Below are 19,773 nucleotides of genomic sequence, written 5' to 3'. Positions count from 1 at the left end.
CGAAGAGCTGAATGGCTTACTCCTGTTATATTTCTTATGGCCTGACTCAACCGGCCCTCAATGTTCTGCGCAAAATTGCAGACTGAAGCTTTAATTACTCAGTTGTTATAGTGGCTGGCTCTCTCCCTGATATCAAAATCCACTCAATTTCAGCCGCATGTCTAACGCCTTGTTCAAGTGGTGGGCAAAATGGCTTCTGCCTCAATCCTTTACTCTCATAGGAATGACATCCAAGGTCACATGATAATGGCAAGCCACAGTACACAACAGGCAACTGTGACAGAGGCATTTCTCCAAACAACAATAAACCACAACCAATTTTTGTATCATCTGCAAACTTCTTAATCATGTCCCCTTCATGTAGATTAAAATCATTGACATTAACTATAAAAAGCAAGAGACCTAGTACTGTGATTTTTTTTTTCCCAATTAAGGGGCAATTTGGCGTTGCCAATCCGCCTACCCTGCTAATTTTTGGTTTGTGGGGGTGAGACCCCCGCAGACACGGGAAGAATATGCAAACTCAATGCAGACAGTGACCTGGGGACGGATCATCAGTGCCACAAGGCAGCAATACTAACCATTGCACCACCATGCCGCTCCTACTAGTACTGAGACCTGCAGAACTCCACTGGCAGTAGCCTTCGACCTTTATTTTCAATCCAACTTGTCACTTTCTCCTGGATCCCATGGACTCTTATTTTCCTGACCAGTCTGCCATGTTGGACCTTGTTAAAAGTCTTGTTAAGTTCCATATAAACAACTTCAAATGCACCACCCCTACTTGTTACTTATTCAAAAAATTCTAGTTAGTTCAGACACAGGGCACAGTGGTTAGCACTGCTGCCTCACAGCACCAGGGACCTGGGTTCAATTCCGACCTCGGGTGTCTGCGTGGATTTCCTCCGGGTGCTCCGGTTTCCTCCCACAATCCAAAAGATGTGAAGTTTAGGTGGATTGGCCATGCTAAATTGGCCCTCGGTGGGGATGGTGTACGGTGCTCTTTAAGAGGGTCGGTGCAGACTCGATGGGCCGAATACCCTCCTTCTGCACTACGGATTCTATGACATTACATTCCCTTAGCAAATCCATGCTAATTGTCCTTGATTAATCGGTTCCTCTCTAAATGAAAATTTAATGCTGTTTTTCAGAAAGTTTGCCCACTATTTATAGTGACTGCTCTATATTCTTACCTTTTATAAAATAATACAATGTTAGCAGACCTACAACATCATACCTGTAACCAGATAGCATTGGAAATGATGTCCAGAGCCTCTGCTATTTTCTCCCTTGTTTCTCTTAACAGGCTGGGATACGTTTCTTCCGAGCTTGTCAATTTATCACTTTCAAGATGTTAAACTTCGTTAATATTTCCCGTTTCTACTGAAAATTTAAATAGTCCAACCTCGCTGCGTGTTTAACCAACTGGACTTGTATCGTAAATAAAGTGACCAAATCTGGGTAGCACATCACCAAAATTTTCCTTCATTAGGTTTAACTAAAAAAGGTAAACAAATAACCAGTAATACCACTTGGTATTGTAAAGTTTCACAAAAATTGGCAATCTCATTTAAAACAAAAAAATACCCCAAAATACCTTTTGGCAATTTATCTTCACACCTAAATCAGACGTTGCTAACATTGTATGAGGAACAGTTGAAGACTCTGGGTCTGTACTCGTTAGAGTTTAGATGAATGAGGGGGGAATCTTATCAAAACTTGCAGGATACTGCAAGACCTGGATAGAGTGGACGTGGAGAGGATGTTTCCACTTGTAGGAAAAACTAGAACCAGAGGATATCTCAGACTAAAGGGACGATCCTTTAAAACAGAGAGGAGGAGGAATTTCGTCAGCCAGAGGGGGGTGAATGTGTGGAACTCTTTGCCACAGAAGGCTGTGGAGGCCAAACCACTGAGGGTCTTTAAAATAGAGATAGATAGATAGGTTCTTGATTAATAAGAGGATCAGGGGTTATGGGGAGAAGGCAGGAGAATGGGGATAAGAAAATCATCAGCCATGATTGAAAGGGGGAGCAGACCCGATGGGCCGAGTGGCCTAATTCTGTTCCAATGTCTTATGGTCTTATTTCCTATCATGTATTATTCCAACTGTAAGTACGTTGGTGTTTGATTTCTCTTGACCCAACTCCTCCTTGGTTCAGTTTATGGCACTTGAGCAGATTATAATCCCAGATTGGATATAGTATCCAACATCGTGTTGACCACATGCCTACTGTACATGCAATGTACACAGTCTTGCTTTCTCCCTTCAACATCTCCAACTCACTCACTCTATCTCAAAGCTGCCCTGGTCTGCAGTTTCATTTCATGCTTTGCTTCATTCGATGCTATAACATTTTATTTTCCTTTCAGGTCTGAAGAGTTGCAACCTCCAACAACTCTTGTGTAGAAGACCTTTCTTCCCCTTCATTTCCCTTTAACCACATTCCTCCTCTTTCTAACCTTGGGCAGGATTCTCCAATAATGGGCTATGTCCCCACTCCAGCGTCAAAACATGGGCATTTCACTCTGGGCATTCTTGAAGAAAGTCCAGAGTGATTCTCCGACCTGAAGGGGACTAGCAGGGCCCCGGAGTACTCCACGCAGCTCTGTCTGCCGAAAAGGGGCCCTGCACTTCCGTTCGGGAGTCTGTGCATTCGCACAGCGGTGGCCTTCAGCGGCTGCCCGGCGCGACATGGCGGACTCACAACGTGGAGTAGCCCCGACAATATCGCCTCCCCCAAGATCACCCGCGGATCGGTGGCTACCAATCACTCGCCTGGCCGTCCCGGAGGCCCCCGCCCCCGGTAAAGGACCCCCTGCCTCCCACCAGGGCGGCTGTTCCCAACGGGCAAAACATGCTTCGAACCATGCTGTCGGGAACTCAGCCAGTTTTCTTTGTTGAATCGTGACGGAGCCTCTGTCAATGGCCCCCTACCCATGCCACGTTGACCGCACAAGCATGCAATTCTCCAGGGACCAGAGAACCATCAGTTTTCTGCGTCAATGCTCATTCTCCGCCCCCGTGCCAATTGCAATTTCGCTGCAGAGGTTCGGAGAATCCCGCCCCTTGGCTCTTATTGTGCATTCATAATAACCTATGACTTGCCACCCTCTGCCTTTGCAAAGGTCTCGGCTCCATCCACTTATGCCCCCAACTCAAGTAATTTCAAGCTTGGCATGACGCTGACCTCTTATTCTATTGCCTTCTCCTCCATGGCCATTTCTTTGGCCAGAAGTCTTCCACTGCACAGTGACCCTTTTGCCTATCTCCAGTATTCTCTGTCCACCTGCATCCCTCCCTTTGATCTCAGCCTTCCTTGATCTATTGAGAACTGCCAGCTGTGCACCAGTTGTCTCAATTTCTTTGTTTCCCTTGCTCACTCTAACGTGTCTTCCTTTGACCTAGCTGCACTCCATTCTCTTGTGCCCAACCCTAATATCACTATCGTACCTGCCAATGAAGGCGGTGCAGTTGTTTGGTGTACTGACCTCAACCTAGCAGAGTCTGAATGCCAACATCTGACTCTTTGTCCCCTTGGGCCAAGACCCACCACCAAACATCAAGACAATGTCTTCAGAAATGTCACTGACCTTGTCTCCTCTGAAGATCTTCTCTTCACAGCCTCCAAATTTATAGTCCTCCAATCCCAAGTAGGCTACGTGTACCTCCTTTGCAAGAACGCAAACAGGACTGTTCAGTAGACCAATCATTTCAGTCGGCTCCTATGCCACTGAACTGATTACTTTCTATCTTCTCCCCTCATCCAACCTTTTCTCATCTATGTCAGTGACTCTTCCATTTCTCACCTGTCACTTTAACAGTTTCCAATTTCCAGGATCTAACCATCTCTTCATTGGCTACCACCAAATAGCTCTTCCCCCTCCCCCTTCAGCATTTTGAAGACACCATTCCCTCCACTCTACCCTGGTGCGCTCTTCAATCATCCCAACATCCCTCTCTTTTCTTAGGTCACCTTTCCATCCAAGCTCAGGAAATGCAACTCCTCTCTCCCAACCATCCAAGATTCCAAAGACTCCTTCCGGGTAAAATTGTATTAGGTGTGTTTCTTTCAATTTAGTACTCTGTACAGTGTTTGAGTTGTCTGCTCTTTGGGGAGACCAAATGCAGACTGAGTGACTGCTTTTAGTCTGCAAGCATGATCTCCAAACTACAGGACACTTGTCATTATAACCCTTCACCACCGTCTCGCATTGACCTCTCTGTCCTCGGCCTACTGCAGTGTTCCACTGAAACTTAATGTAAGCTTGCGAAACAGTACCGTACATTTAGATTGGGCACTTTGAAGCCTTCCAGAACCAATATTGAGTTCAAACATTTCAGACTGTAATCTCTTGCCTCTATTTTGTATCTTTTGCATATTTCCGTGTTACACTTGTTTTTGCTTTTAGACAGCAGCTGTTCATCATCTGCTATAGGCGCATCTTTTGTTTGTTCGGTTTTTTATTTTTGGCCCATTACCACTCCCTTTGGCCCAGCATGACTAACTCTCTTGTCATTTAATCTCTCCTGGCTTCCACTCTATCCCTGACCTTCCCTTTTGTTCTTTTTATAGTCATTACGGCACAGGAGGCCATTTGGCCCATCAGGTCCATGCCAGCTCCCTGTAGAGCAATTCATTAATTTCCTCCCTTCCATCCCTGTAGCCTGTAAATTTATTTAAGTGCTCATCCAAAACATTCATAAGCCCATGACCTCCGGATTTCACAGCGTCACATTAAGGGGGTACCCCTATGATGCGCTAGGAATCACTCTTGGAAGTTCACATGTAAGGATTTACCCGACAATTGTCCAGAAGTGCTAACTTCCTCAAGATACTTGCGCTGTGCTGGGAACCATCCGACAGAAGAGATTAAATCTCACGCTTCGGGTGGTTCTGCTAGTTTTGCCTTGTTAGTTACTCTGGAAAAAGTTAGAGAAAAAACCCCTCTAAATCCAACATAACTATTTAAACAACCAGACCCAGCCTCTCGCATGAGACCCCACACAAGCCCACCATCCCGGCCTGACACCCCTTCGGGGTAACCGGGACCGAACCTCCAACCATTTGTCTGCCCTGACTGCCCCCCATTCCCTAAATTTTATAACTTGCCTGCTCCCTGTAACTTGTCCATTTAAACTGCTCCTTTGCAGCAGTGGCTTATCTCTCTGCACCTCAGATACTTCACTCTGATGCTGGTGGGGGTGTGCTTCACTGGTCCTGCCTCACCCAGCCAGAGTGAGGAAGGTTGGGCGAGACGGAGACTCCGAAATCCTAGTGTGAGTAAATCTGGTGGGAGTGACGATCCGCTGGAGATTTCCATTCTGCAGAAGTTACGGGCTATCATTTCATTCATTTTCATCCACATTATAGGCAGTGAATTCCATGAGCTGTGTAAAACAAAAAATCTTCCTCATCCTTCTGGCATCTCTTGCCTCGTGCCTTAAAGGTGTTACCCCTGGTCCTGTACCATTAGCTACTGGAAACTGTTTCTCTTTGTCCAATTTATACCTGTCATAATCTTGTACACCTCTATGAAAGCTCTTCTCGGTCTCCTTTACTTCAAGGAAAATAGTTTCAGCCTAATCTTGTAGCTAAAATCTCTTGTCCCTGGAACCATTCTGACAAATCTCTTCTCCACCCTCTTCAGGACCCTCGCACCTTCCTAAAGTGTGACCACCAGTACCGGATGCAGTATTTTAGTGTGGCCTAAGCAGAGCTTTATACAGGTTCAGCATAACTTTTATGCTTTTGTACTCAATATCTCTACTTATGATACCCAAGAACACATCTGTTTTGCTGAAATGCATCAACCACAACTTCTCCATTTATTAAATTCCATCTGCCACTTGTCTGCCCGTTCAGCTAACCTATCTATACCCTGCATCCACCATTTTGAAAAGCACCAAATTCCCAAAACTTGCTGTTTTCTGTAGAAAGTCGATTTTTTTTTTTGATCCAAAATGGCAATTACCCTTCTATTTCCCGAGTCTTAATTCTGTTTACCAACTTTAGACAGACGTGGGGTGAGAATAACTGCCCTTTACATCAAGGCAGCATTTCCCGCGTGTGACGTCAAGGACTCCAAGAAAAACTGGGAGTTAATGGAATGTGGCGATAACTCTCCGCTAGTTGGACTTGTACCTGGGTTGTTGGAGGTCAGTCAGCTCAGTTGCACCACATCACTGCAAGAGTTCCTCAGGGAAGTGTCCTCGGCCCATCCATCTTCAGCTGCTTTATCAATGACCTCCCTTTCAAAGTGGGAATGTTCACTAATGACTGCACAATGTTCAGTCATGTTTTAAGGCTTGTATGCTGATACAGACAACTAGAGAATAGAATTATAGAATCCCTACAGTGCACCGACCCTCCGAAGGCGCACCCCACACAGGCCCCCGCCCTATCCCCGTAACCCCACCTAACCTTTTGGACACTTAAGAGCAATTTAACATGGCCAATCCACTAACCTGCACATTCTTGGACTGCGGGAGGAAACCGGGACACACGGAGGAAACCCAAGCAGACACTGGGAGAACATGCAAACTCCACAGTCACCCGAGGTCAAAATTGAACCTGGGTCCCTGGCACTGTGAAGCAGCAGTGATAACCGCTGTGCCACCCCAAAAAAAGTATTTTATTCCAATAATGTAATCTTTATTGTAACAAGTAGGCATACATTAACACTGCAGTGAAGTCTGAAGGCTGAAAAACATGAATATTCATTCAGTAGTTTCAATATCAAACACAGATAAAAGCTCTTGACCCAATTTAAGAATTGCTATACCATTAAAAGGGTATTTACCTGGAATAAGGAAATCCAATATTTTTCTGACAGGTTTAGTGTCTTACATTTCAGGTAAGTGACACATCTTCATTTTGCTTCATATATTTCTATGGACATGGGGCATTTTGGATAGCAACTTCCTGCTTTACTCTTCACTGGATGTGGGCGTCATTGGCTACGCCAGCATTTGTTGCCCATCCCTAACTGCCTTTGAGAAGGTGGTGGTGAGCCGCGCCTTAGAACTGCTACAGCCCTTGTGTAGGTACGCCCACAATGTTGTTTGGGATGGAATTCCAGGATTTTGACCCAATGACAGTGAAGGAATGGCAAATCTACGTCAGGATGACATCATATCAGATCAGTCATGGTCTCATTGAATGGTGGAGCAGACGTAATGAGCCGGATGACCTCCTGCGCCTACGTTTTATAGTCTTTTGAAGGAGAACTTGCAGTTGTTCCCATGTATCTGCTGCTCTTATCCTACATGTTCCCATGTATCTGCTGCTCTTATCCTACGTGTGAGAGGTCGCAGGTTTGGCAATTTGGGATATTTTAATTCCTTCAATTCAGCACGTCACTTCACAGAGGCAAAAACTGTTGGATGTTTTGAGCAGAGCCCAAGCAAACATTGCCAAATTGACACACCACTCAAACTGGTTAGTTTATACCATAATAGGTCTTTATAATCTTTTAGTACAAGAGAATCCTGAGATTTGCTGTAGAGTTAGCATAGTCTTTTGATGGGCTCTCGGCTTCAAGATGGATCTCTGTATACCGACCTGGAATTTCTTCCTACACTGAGTGAATTGAAGGAGACAATAGCATTTTACATCAGACCTTTTAATGTCATAAAATGTCACGGCTAGACGATTTACATCAAACAATCGAGGTGTTTAACCAGGTGACCAAACAAGAAGTAGGCCATGGAGAGGTCATATAAAAATAAGAAAGTAAACAAAAATACTTGCCAACACTTTAAATCTGAAATGAAAATGACAAGGGCTGAACAGACGTTGGGTCTGTGTTGCACAATAATTTTAGCATTTGATCATCTTATTGGAGTTTCTTTTACTTAATTTTTTTCATGTGGGATTAAAGAAAATAACCTGGTACAAAATGAATTTGTGGTTTTATGTATTTGGTCATGGGGTGTGGACGTCCCTAGTTAGGCCAGCATTCGATAAAAGCAAATTACTGCGGAAGCTGGAATCTCAAACCTGCACTCTGTTCCCTTGGTTTCTGTGGCTATGACTCATCTTTCATTCTCTCACTCCACAATATAAATATTTCCCAATTTCTATGTCTTTTACCTTTGACAAAGGGTCATCGGGACTCGAAACGTCAGCTCTTTTGCCTCCCTGCAGATGCTGCCAGCTCTGCTGAGATTTTCCTGCATTTTCTCTTTGGGTTCGAGGCCAGCATTCATTGCCTGTCCCTAATTGTGCTTCATACGGCAGTGGTGAGCCACCTTTTGAATTGGTGCAATCCATTTGGTGTAGCTCCACCCACAGTGCTCTTTAGGAAAAGCAGTCCAGGATTGGCGTCCAGCGGCAGTGAAGGATTGGCAATACAGTGTGTGGCTTGGGGAGGAACTTGCAGGAGTGATGGTGTTCCCATGTATCTGCTGCCTTGTTCTTCTATGTGGCTGAGGTTGCCAGGTTTGGAAGATCATGTCGAAGGAGGCATACTGCTGCCACTGTGCATTGGCGGTGGAGGGAGTAGATGTTTGTGGATTGGGTAGCATTCGAACAAACTGCTTTGTCATGAATTGTGTTGAGTTCCTTGAGTGTTTTAGTGCTGCATTCACCCAGGCAAATGGAGAGTATTTTATCACACTCCTGATTCACATCTTGTAGAAAGTGGACAGGCTTTGGGGAGTCAGGAGATGAGTTACGCACCACGTTCACAGACTTTCACTTTTTATATAGCTAGTCCAGTTATTTTTCTGGTCAATGATAACCACCCAGAATGTTGATAGCATGGGATTATGCAATGAGAATGCCATTGAATGTCATGGAGAGTTGGTTAGATTTGCTTGTTGGAGATGGTTATTGTGTGGCACGATGTTTCTTGCCACTTAGCCCATGTTAATGTCCAGGTTTTTGGCATTTGACCATGGATGCTTCACTATCTGAGGAGTTGCTAATGGTGCTGAACATTTTGTAAACATCAGCAAACATCCCCACATATGACCTGATGGAGGGAAGGTCATTGGTGTAGCAGCTGTGGAAAGTTTGGATTAGGACACTACCCTGAGGAGGTCCTGCAGTGATGCCCTAGATCCGAGATGATTAACCTCCAACAACCATAACCATCTTCCTTTGTGCCCAATATAATTCCAGCCAGAGTTTTCCCCCTGATTCCATTGACTCAAGTTTTGCAAGGGCTCTTCGATGCCACTGTCAGGTCAGATGTTGTCTTGATGTCAAGGGCGGCCATTGTCAACTCATCGCTTATGTTCAGCTCTTTGAGCCAAGGCTGTAATGAGGTCAGGAGCAAAGTGGCCTGACAGAACCCAAACTGAATATCTATCACAGGATATTTCCACAGTTTGGCATGCAATTAGTTCTATATTGTAGCTTCACTAGGTTTATACTACATCTTACTGCTGGTTACATTTTTATACAGTTAGATATATTTGAAAGCAAACTGGAAAAATGTTTAATATTGTCAGTGAGAACCACGTTCATTTGGCTTCAGCGATTGCTTCCACTGTTCTCAATTCAAACATTTGAACGGTGACTTTTTGAGTTGTGACAGCATTTGTATCTCCTTTTTATTTAGTACACAAGATGAGGGCTAATGGAGTTCTGGGTAATATATTAGTAATAGGATTAGTTAATGGACTGGAAGTAAACTGGTGGGATAAATTGACAATTTTCAAGTTGGCAGGCATTGACTAGTGAAGTGCCCCTATTTCTTTATTATTATATGCTCAGTAGAAACTTTGATGGTGTTTGTTTACTAAAAGATAAGTAGGGATGAGGAGGATCATTCATTCCATTTCCCAGAAATTGTCAGATTGATTTTTAAAGTCCTCAAGCACAGCATCCAATTGGTTCTCATTATTTGTAGTCATAGATGTTTATAACGTGGAAACAGGCCCTTCGGCCCAGCTTCTCCATGCCGCCCAGTTTCTATCACTAAGCTAGTCCCACTTGCCTGCATTTGCCCCATATCCCTCTACACCTACCCTGCCCATGTAACTGTCCAACTACTTTTTAAAAGACAAAATCATACCCGCCTCTGCCACTGCCTCTGATGCTCACCCCCCTCCTTATAACTCAGAACATCAAGTCATGGTAGCATCCTCATAAATCTCTTCTGCACTCTTTCTAGTTAAACAATATGATTCCTATAATAGGGTGACCAGAACTGAACGCCGTATTCCATGTGCGGTCTTACTAATGTCTTGTACAATTTCAACAAGACATCCCAACTCCTGTAGTCAATATTCTGGCCAATAAAACCCAGCATGCTGAATGCTTTCTTCACCACCCTGTCCACCTGCAACTCCACCTTCAAGGAGATATGAACCTGTACCCCTAGATCTCTTTGTTCTGTAACTCTCCCCAACTCCCCACCATTTAGTGATTTTTCTGGGAGTGCATTTGTGTGCTGGTCACTGTATATTAAAAAAAAACTTTCTGAAATGTATTGAAAATGTTGTCTGTTTAAACCTATGACCCTCTTGTTCGATTCGTTCAATTTAATTTAAAGGAATTTTCTGGATTTAATGCTTGCAAAATGTTTACAGCTTTGCATGCTTCCATGAAGCATTGTCTCTTCAAAGTTGAAGAGTACAAATCTCTCCAGTGCTGCCTCATAACTAAGACCTTGGATCAGCCAGGTTCCCCTGATTATCTCCCTTGTGCTTCCCTGTGTTAACCAAATAAACTAAATCAACAAACTGTGGGGATAAATTAAAAATGCAGTTCTCTGAAGGGATGCTGCATCAAAATAAACAAAACCTCAAAGGAAACTTAAAACATAAATCAAATCCAAATGTAATTAAAGGTGTCAATAAAACATCGCAGTCCCTGCGGCGCCCACCAGGCACTGAGGTCCAAATCGTGCTGGCAAACACTGCGTGCTCCGTTTCCAGGGACACCCAACAGCGAACATAACTGTGGAAGAGAAGCAGACCGTCTCTGATCAGAACTTTAAACGGTAACAAGGTGTGATCTGATTAGGTAGCTACAGTGATCACGACACTCTGACTTGTACTCAGCCATGGATCACTGGTAACACTCACCTGACCTAGAAGCAAAACAATGGCAGATAATATTCAATTAGTAACAATAAAGTACCAATCAGAGGAAGGACATTTGGTAAGACATCAGGAATGGTGTTGAATGTGTAAAAATCACACTGAAAAATACTTGGGATTTTTATTTGACTCGATGGTCAAACTATCCAATCACTGCGAAGCAGAAGTCGTGAACTGAAACAAAGTTTAATTCTACAACTAAAATAGCAACAAACTTGAAATTACATAGCACTTATCACGGTGCAGCAGGTGGTGAAGAAGGCAGATGGTATGTTGGCTTTCACGGGGCAGCACAGTGGATTATCCCTGCTGCTTCACGGCGCCAAGATCCCAGGTTCAATCCCGGCTCTGGGTCACACTCCGTGTGGAGTTTGCACATTCTCCCCTTGTTTGTGTGCATTTCGCCCCCACAACCCAAAGATGTGCAGGGTAGGTGGATCGGCCACGCTAAATTGCCCCTTAATTGGAAAAAATGAATTGGGTATACTAAATTTTTTATTTTTTTTTATTTTTTAAATGTTGGCTTTCATAGTGAGAGGATTCAAGTGCAGGATTGGGGATGTTGTGCTGCAATTATACAGGACCTTGGTGAGACCACACCTGCAATATTGTGTGCAGTTTTGGTCTTATTATCTGAGATGGGGGGGGGCAGTACGGCGCAGTGGTTAGCACTGCTGCCTCACGCCACCGCGGACCAGCGTTCGATCCCGGCCCCGGGTCACATTCTCCCATGTCTGCATGGGTCTCACCCCCACAACTCAAAAATGTGCAGGATAGGTGATTTGGGCATGCTGAATTGCCCATTAATTGGGGGGGAAAGGAATTGGATAGCCTAACTTTATAAAAATAAAAAAATGATCTGAGGAAGGATGTTATTCCTATGGAGGAACTGCAGCAAAGGTTTACTGGAATGATTCCTCGGATGGTGGGACTGACGAATGAGAAGAGATTGAGTCGGTTAGGATTATAATCGCTGGAGTTTAGAAGAATGAGGGGGAGATCTCATAGAAACTTAAAATTCTAATTGGACTAGATAGGATAGATGCCGGAAGGATGTTCCTGCTCGCAGGGAACTCCAGAACTAGGGGTCACAGTCTAAGGATACACGGTAAACCATTTAGGTCTGAAATGAGGAGAAATTTCTTTACTCGAGAGGAATTCTCTACCAGAGAAACCAATTGAGGCCAAAAACATTGTATGTTTTTCAAGAAGAGTTCTTGGGGCTAAAGAGGTCAAAGGATGTGGGGAAGGGGGGTAAAGCAGAGCAGATTACTGAGTTGGATGATCAGCCATGATCGTAATGAACGGCGGAGCAGGCTTGAAGGGCAGAATGGCCTACTCTTATTGTCTATGTTTCTATCACATAACCTAGCTCAGAAATAGGAGGTTCGCCTAAATGATCATCAGAATTTGAATAATCGTTAAAGCTGAGATTTGAAGAGTCCAATTCTTGAAAGATTCTAGCTTTTTTGTCCATTCTATTAACTTGTATGTCAGTATAAATTCAAATGATTATTTGCAAATACCCCAACAATTAGGTCCGGAGTAAATATGCAGAACAAAAATGATAACTGCCATTGCATCATTGCATACTAGATTCCTTGCTAATAATGTTTTTTTTCCTTCTTATGCCCTGCAGCTCATGGAGGCTAATTCTGGCATCACTTGTTTGGAATCGATTTGTTGCTACTCAAACGGAGAAACAGCATGTTCGCCTCTTAGAAGAATACTCAATCAAATGATGGGAAGGTGCAACCCCTTGCGAATCAACAGGTGTGGAATTTCTCTAAACAGACTGTGCTGCAAGCATTTCCCTTACAAACTCGAACATGAGGGCCCTGCAGCTGTTGATGTGTAGAACAGCTGTGTACGTGTGCTGATAAAACTAAAGACTGTTCCTCTTTTCAAAGTCATTTTAAAATAAAATAGCAGGCAAACTGTAAGTTTGCATTGGGAGGGGGAGGTTGATCCCAGCAGTAAGATAAAGAAAATTGAAATTTTGTTTTATCAAAGTTCTTTGTAGTATCTGTTCTTTTGTGTCAGGTATAAGTGGGAATTTTCTGTCGTTCTTTATTTTTTCCAAGTGATCAGAAGTTGCTTTTTTTTTGTCAAATTGGGAACATTCAAATTGTGATCTTTGCAATGTCGTGAACCTTCAGATTTATGTCGAGCTTGCTTTCCTCTGCTCATGAGTATTATTAACAGCTAATAACTTTGGGGGTATTTTCCCCACTCTATCTCTCCTAATTTCTGAAGCATTCTTGCGCTCTATTTTTGTGTGGTAAAATTCTGCCAAGAATTTATCTGTGGTGTCTGTGCGTTTGTTTACTCTTTTACTTTTCCTGAGTTGCTGGTTACAAATCATCCAAACACTTTTGAAAGGCTCCTCAATTACTATGCATATGGTTATCCAACAAAGTGATTGGATGGCCATTCGCAATCTTAAGTACCGTGTTAAACGATCAGCACTGAATGACCTTTCGTGGGGGGAGGGGGGGAGGATAAAATTCAGGACCAACCAATTACTGAACTGAATCGACATGCGAATAAACCGATTTGCCCTGCGCTTACACCAAAAAGAATATCTCACTATGCTTTCAGCAACTTTGCAAAAGCAGTCCGATATTCTTACTGGTTAACTTTGAGCTAAAGAAACCGTGTAGGTCATGTAGTGTTTGCTGGTACTGTAATTGTGATTCGCCATTTTATTATCTTTTTTTAAATAAATTTAGAGTAGCCAATTATTTTTCTTTTCCAATTAAGGGGCAATTTGGCATGGGCAATCCGCCTAACCAGCATATCTTTGGGTTGTGGGGGTGAAACCCACGCAGACATGGGAGAATGTGCAAACTCCACACGGACAGTGACCCAGAGCCGGGATTCGAAGTCCCAGTGCTAACCACTGTGCCACATGCTACCCTGCCATTGTCGTTACCACAGCAATTAAGAATGAAATCTGTTAATGACATAAATTTTTAATTAAGCATCCACCCATTCCATTCATGTTCTCATCATAAATATGTAACCTGTAACAATTTTCTATAACCTGTTCTACTGCTTAAATCATCATTCTACCATATACACATATTTTCAAAGTAAGCAGACTTTGTCATTAAAGTAAATTTACAAATGTAAAAACATTAGATTTTTGACAGGAATTACTTTTTAAAGCAGTCAAATTTTTAAATTTTCTGGTATCCATTTTCTATTTTGTAAATTAGCTGTGGTTTGTCCCACTAGAATGTTTGGAGACTGAAAATACACAGCGAAAGGAAAATGATGGCTTTTTTATGGCAGTACTTTGATTATATTTCTCAATGCAGGGACCAATGACCAATCTAGAACATAGAACATTACGGAACAGACCCTTCGATGTTGTGCCGAGCTTTGTCCGAAACCAAGATCAAGCCATCCCACTCCCTGTCATTGTGGATGGGGCTGGTTTAGCACAGCGGGCTAAACAGCTGGCTTGTAATGCAAAACAAAGCCAGCATCACAGGTTCAATTCCCGTACCGGCCTCCCCGAACAGGCACCAGAATGTGGTGACTAGGGGCTAGTCACAGTAACTTCATTGAAGCTTACTTGTGACAATAAGCGATTATTATTATAATTATTATTAATGAACATTCCACATTATTTTGACAGTATAAATAGTTTTTTAATTTTTGTCAATCTAAATGAACTTTCATAGTCTGCTTGGGATGCGAGGTATTGGGATAGATGCAGATAGAATTGATTAAATGAGGAAACGAAGGGCTGGCATTTTTATACAAACTTTTTTTACATCCTCAAGTTAATGCAAAGCAGTTCAAGTCAATGAAACACTTCAGGAAACGTGGAAGCCAATTTGCATTCGCCAAAGTTGCACAGATTGCAGTGAAGTGGTTTCAGGGCAAATTCCCCAGCCCCTCTTCAAAAGTGTCAAGGGATACTTTTTTTTGCACCCATCTAAGATGGCAGGCAGGATCCTCCAGTTTCACACCTCATTTGTGGCAGTGCAATGTGGCAGTCCCTCAACACTGCCCTGATGTGTCAGTCTAGTTTATGGGTTCAGGCTACCATTGAGCCAAGACTCCATAAGATGGTTTGACCCATGAGTTGTAGTGGATAATGGAATGCTTCAGCCTGGGCTTCGTAGAATAGAATATTATGGAGTTTTGCTTCACTTTGAGGATTGACTTTTTTGTGCAGAATGTTATCTCAGCAGATTGAAACAGTCAGGTTAATGTGGACTTGTTGGCTCAGGTGATCTTTTTCAGTCATGCTCTATATTAATATTTCTTTAGTAAGTATTCTGAAATTGCTGTTCTTCCCAAGCATTCCATACTTCCTTTCGGGTGTTGATATCAAGAGGTCCTGTAATGCAATTCATTCTTTCTTTGCACCTCAAAACTTTGGAAGGCCTTACCTCCTTACCTCTTTGGCTTTCCCTAATACCTGCAAGTTTTAAATCCTAACTTTAGTATCTTCTAACTTGATTAATCTCATCTTCTTTCCTCTTTTCAATCTTGATGGTGTCTTGACCTATGGGCCTTCGTCGAGGTTTCTCCATTTTAAAAAAGGTTAGCCTATCTGATGAATTCCATTATCTGTTTAACAATCGAAACAGCCAATTGAGTTGCGCGGTCGAATTTAAGCTCTTGCACTTCTCTTAATGCTTCAAAAGTGTTCAAGCAGGAATTGAGGCTTTTCAGGCAATTTCAACCTTACTCGAGGGACATGTCTGCTGTGATCATTGTGCTTTAGACCGGTGAAGTAGTTTGTAATCATTTCCAATATCGTGAAATAAAATATTTTTCTTCTCAAAAATGTTCCAAAAAAATTGGTCTACCAGTAAAAGAGTCCTAAGCTGAGTGCATTTGAACAGCACTGTATCTGATAACCATTGTTGTATTAACATTTTAATAGCTAATAGGAATTTCATACAAATTTTAACAAAGTTAATGCTAAAATTAAAGAATTTGTATGTATTTTGGCTACCTTAAATACTATTGGTTTATTAGGGACTTTGACGTGTGGAAATTAGGATAGAGTTTAAGTATTAACCAACTATGCTCTTAGCCCAAGTTTAAGTTACCAAAGTTTCCACATTACAATGCACTCTACAGGTATAAGGTTGTCAAATATATTTTCTTTTTCTTTAGATTTTGGAGTGACCTGGATCCCTACTACACAAATGACAGAAGCATTTTGACTCTCTCGTCAATGGATGGTTCCTCAAATGCTTCAGGAGTTTAACAATTGAGTGAAGACATAGTGGATGCTGTGTCTTTATTTTCTGCTGTTATTTTTTTCAATTCACTATTTAATTCCGAGTTATGGAGGTGTATGAAAATATTGATAAAGGTCTGTCCTTGGCTATCTGTCTTATTTTTGCATGCATATCCAATCACACCTCAAAGATGTTAATTCATTGTCTGAGAAGCAGGGGCAGAAAGTGACAGTTAAGATTGTAATTTATTTGTAAATAGTTGTAACTTACCATATTTTCCTCTTTTTACAAGATGTCATATTTCTGGAGCTATATTTTTCTATTTTTTTTGTTCTTGGATGGGAGAGGATAGGGTGTGGGATAGTGGAAACTTCCCTTTGGTGCATCCCTTTTTTAGGGCTAAATCTGCATGATTGCTGAATCCAATTTCTTTTTACATTTAAAGTAGCTGTTCAGTCAAAAAGTGACTTTATGGAAGTGGAATTTCTGGCATCTGACTCATTCTTGTAAAAGTCAAAAGGCTGGTGATGGTATCAGTACCATTCTAATTGCTTCCATTGCGAGACTGCTAGATGACTAATGCAGTGGACCTGCAGTTAATATTGGAACTGCATTATAAACGAGTATAGCAAATATAGTAAAGGAATATGCCAAGTTATGATCTTGTATCTTTCCAAAAGATTTTTATTAACGACTTCAATTTGGTACATACTGGTTGTTTTGATCAGAAACTTGTTTTGGTGCTGTTTTCCAAAACCAATCACTAAAAGCAGGGTCTTTTAATTTGAGTTCATTAGCCTGTAATTTTCGGCAATTAAACTGGATGGACCTAAAATTGCAAGCTGGTGATTGCAGAAGTGGCAAACCCTGCCTAATATTTCGGCAGCTTGCAGCATTTGCCAACTACTTACTTGTAGCAGACATTAAAAATGCCAAAAAAACTGAGCTGCTCATCGGGATCCCAAGATTAGATTCAGATCTATTTTTAAAAAGTGCTTAAAATTGTTAATGGGGTAAGGGATGCATCTTGCCAGTTAAGACCATTGCTGGACATCATATTGGAGTATTTCTTTGAGACTTATCTGTACCTGTACGTTCACCTAGAAAAATGTTGGAATCTAACTCATCCACAAAAATCGGTTCTACTGTTGCATCACATTTGGTTTTCATGATTTCTAGGCAAAAACACACTGCCTGCATTGTCAACACAAGTTCATGTTAATAAATTACAATTTAGCAAGTGCAACTGCACGTCAAAAACTGCAAGTTGCACTGTTACGGAAACTTGTGTTTTCAACCTATATGCGCATTTCTTTGGAGAATATTGTTCAGTATTACTGAACTATAGAAACCACTCTCAACATTGACATATTAACACTCAGTTGACTAAGAATTGAAGAGAAGCAAAAAGCCACAATGTGCTGTTTTTTCAAAGAAGATTGATTAATATTGTCAAAATTCGATCACGTCAATTTAATATTCAACTTGGAAATTGTTTCTTGGCAGAGGTTCAAAGTTTATTCCAGTGGAAGAAGGGAAATTCATAATTCCTAAATTTTCCATTTACCAATTTCCAGCATGTGCCAGTTTTATTAAAAATGGTTTAGTAAAAGTGTAATCAAACATCATTAATTTTAATATATTCTCCCTGAATAGGCAGGCACTGTTATCTACCCCATTGTCAGTGCAGTATTAAAAAAATACGGTTTTGATTAGTCACCGTACAATCGCTTTGTTTTTGAACTGGCCAACCTGTGCTGCAGATGTTGACTGTGTGAATTATCTTTTTCTCTCTCTACTTCCATAGTAACAGGTTTTATCAGGTCAAAGGCTCAAGGTGTAATGTATTACCCAGAGCAGAAGGGTGCAAGATATAGATGGTCAAGTACTTTGCACTTTGCATCCTGTTTGGTACTATTTTCAGTCGGAACGTTTGTCTGTACTATTTTCAGTCGGAACATTTGTCTGTGAATATGGCAGGCAAGTATTAAGGAGAAAAGAAAATAACGTCACCTGTTAGTGACTGAGTAGTGTTTGTGTGCAAGGGCACACAACTAAATACACAGCACAGACAATCGTGTTTGTGAGTAAACTATTGAAATGTCACTCTTAGCTGCACGCTGAGTTAAGATATCATTAGGTGATTTAAAAATTAACCATTTGATAATGGTCGTTTTACTAAATCTATTAATTAATTGGGAAGAGCAAAGTTCTATCATTGGGAGAAAATATATTTTGTAATACAGTAAATTAACTTATTCATTCATATATTCAGTTCAAAATCATGGACAGGGACCCAATGCAGGAAAAGGGAAAGTTGCAGATTCCACTTTAAAAGTGTTAGATTTGTAACAGTTGCTGGCTTTGCATGGATATCTATTAAGTCGAATACTGAATTTAATGACTGTCTTGCAAAATTTTGAAATGTTACAAAATACCTTTTCATGTGTTTTAAGACTTAATTCTGATTAAATCTGAACGAAACGTGCCTTGGAAATGTGGTTTAATGAGAAGGAAAAAAATGGGTTTATTAAAATATAACATTTGAAAGCTTGAATCACTTTGTAAATCTGCTGCAGTTTCTGTGTGATATGATCCTATTCTGTTTGTGATTCTGAAATTCCTTTCCATGATGGAAATGGCTGTGACTGGCTGTCATGTGGCAAATAATGAAACAGAATCTGAAGTCTGAGGACACACACCTCTCTTCCCCCCCCCCCCCCCCCCCCCCCCGCAGCCGACTCCAAAGCCTTGTTTGTGTCCAATGATACGGAAAGATGCATTGGTACAGATGCTTTTGGTATGTTTACATTAGTAGCAATAAAACCTGAGAATCTTGGATCTCAAGACACAGGTTCTTACTGTTTTGTGTGTTTGCATTATAGTTTTATTAAGATTTGTCTTCTGTTGATTTTCTCATTCCTAAGCCACTCTTATGTTGATAAAACTTTTATGTTCATATTGATCAATAAACCAGAGGATAAAATAAAATTAAAACTGCTTGTGTTTTTCATTATTTTAATGTGATCTTAACTGTAATTAAGTTAATTATAGAAGACAAATGTCAGAGCTTCAATGAAAGCTTTCACAATTTCATTGCCCCTAGTGAATACAATCAGCTATTTTTGTGATTTAACCCAGCCTTTTGATCATAGAAATCATAGAATTAATAGTGCAGAAGGAGGCCATTCGGCCCATCGAGTCTGCACCGGCTCTTGGAAAGAGCACCCTACTTAAGCCCATGCCGCCACCCTATCCCTGTAACCCAGTAGCCCCACCTCGCCTTTTTGGACACTAAGGGACAACTTAGCATAGCCAATCCACCTGACCCGCACATCTTTGGACTGTGGGAGGAAACCGGAGCACCCGGAGGAAACCCCCGCAGACACTTGGAAAACGTGCAGACTCCTCACAGACTGACTCAAGTCGGGAATCGAACCTGGGACCCTGCAGCTGTGAAACAACTGTGCTAACCACTGTGCTACTATGCTGCCCACAGCACGT

General features: G+C 41.7%; 1 protein-coding gene across 1 annotated transcript in view; it reads left to right on the top strand.

Moving 5' to 3' along the window:
• The window catches only part of atp11b (ATPase phospholipid transporting 11B (putative)), a 190,280-nt gene extending 171,020 nt beyond the window's left edge, over positions 1–19,260 (top strand). Inside the window, 2 exon segments of the mRNA XM_038817479.1 lie at positions 12,696–12,829; positions 16,202–19,260. Coding sequence (XP_038673407.1) covers positions 12,696–12,829; positions 16,202–16,295 — 228 coding nt within the window. The 3' untranslated portion in view covers positions 16,296–19,260.
• The last annotated feature ends 513 nt before the right edge of the window (positions 19,261–19,773 follow it).

The sequence above is a fragment of the Scyliorhinus canicula genome, chromosome 13 (assembly GCF_902713615.1).
Source record: "Scyliorhinus canicula chromosome 13, sScyCan1.1, whole genome shotgun sequence".
Lineage (NCBI taxonomy): Eukaryota > Metazoa > Chordata > Chondrichthyes > Carcharhiniformes > Scyliorhinidae > Scyliorhinus > Scyliorhinus canicula.
Note: the sequence above shows the minus strand (reverse complement) of the source record. Positions and strands in the feature narration are given on the sequence as shown.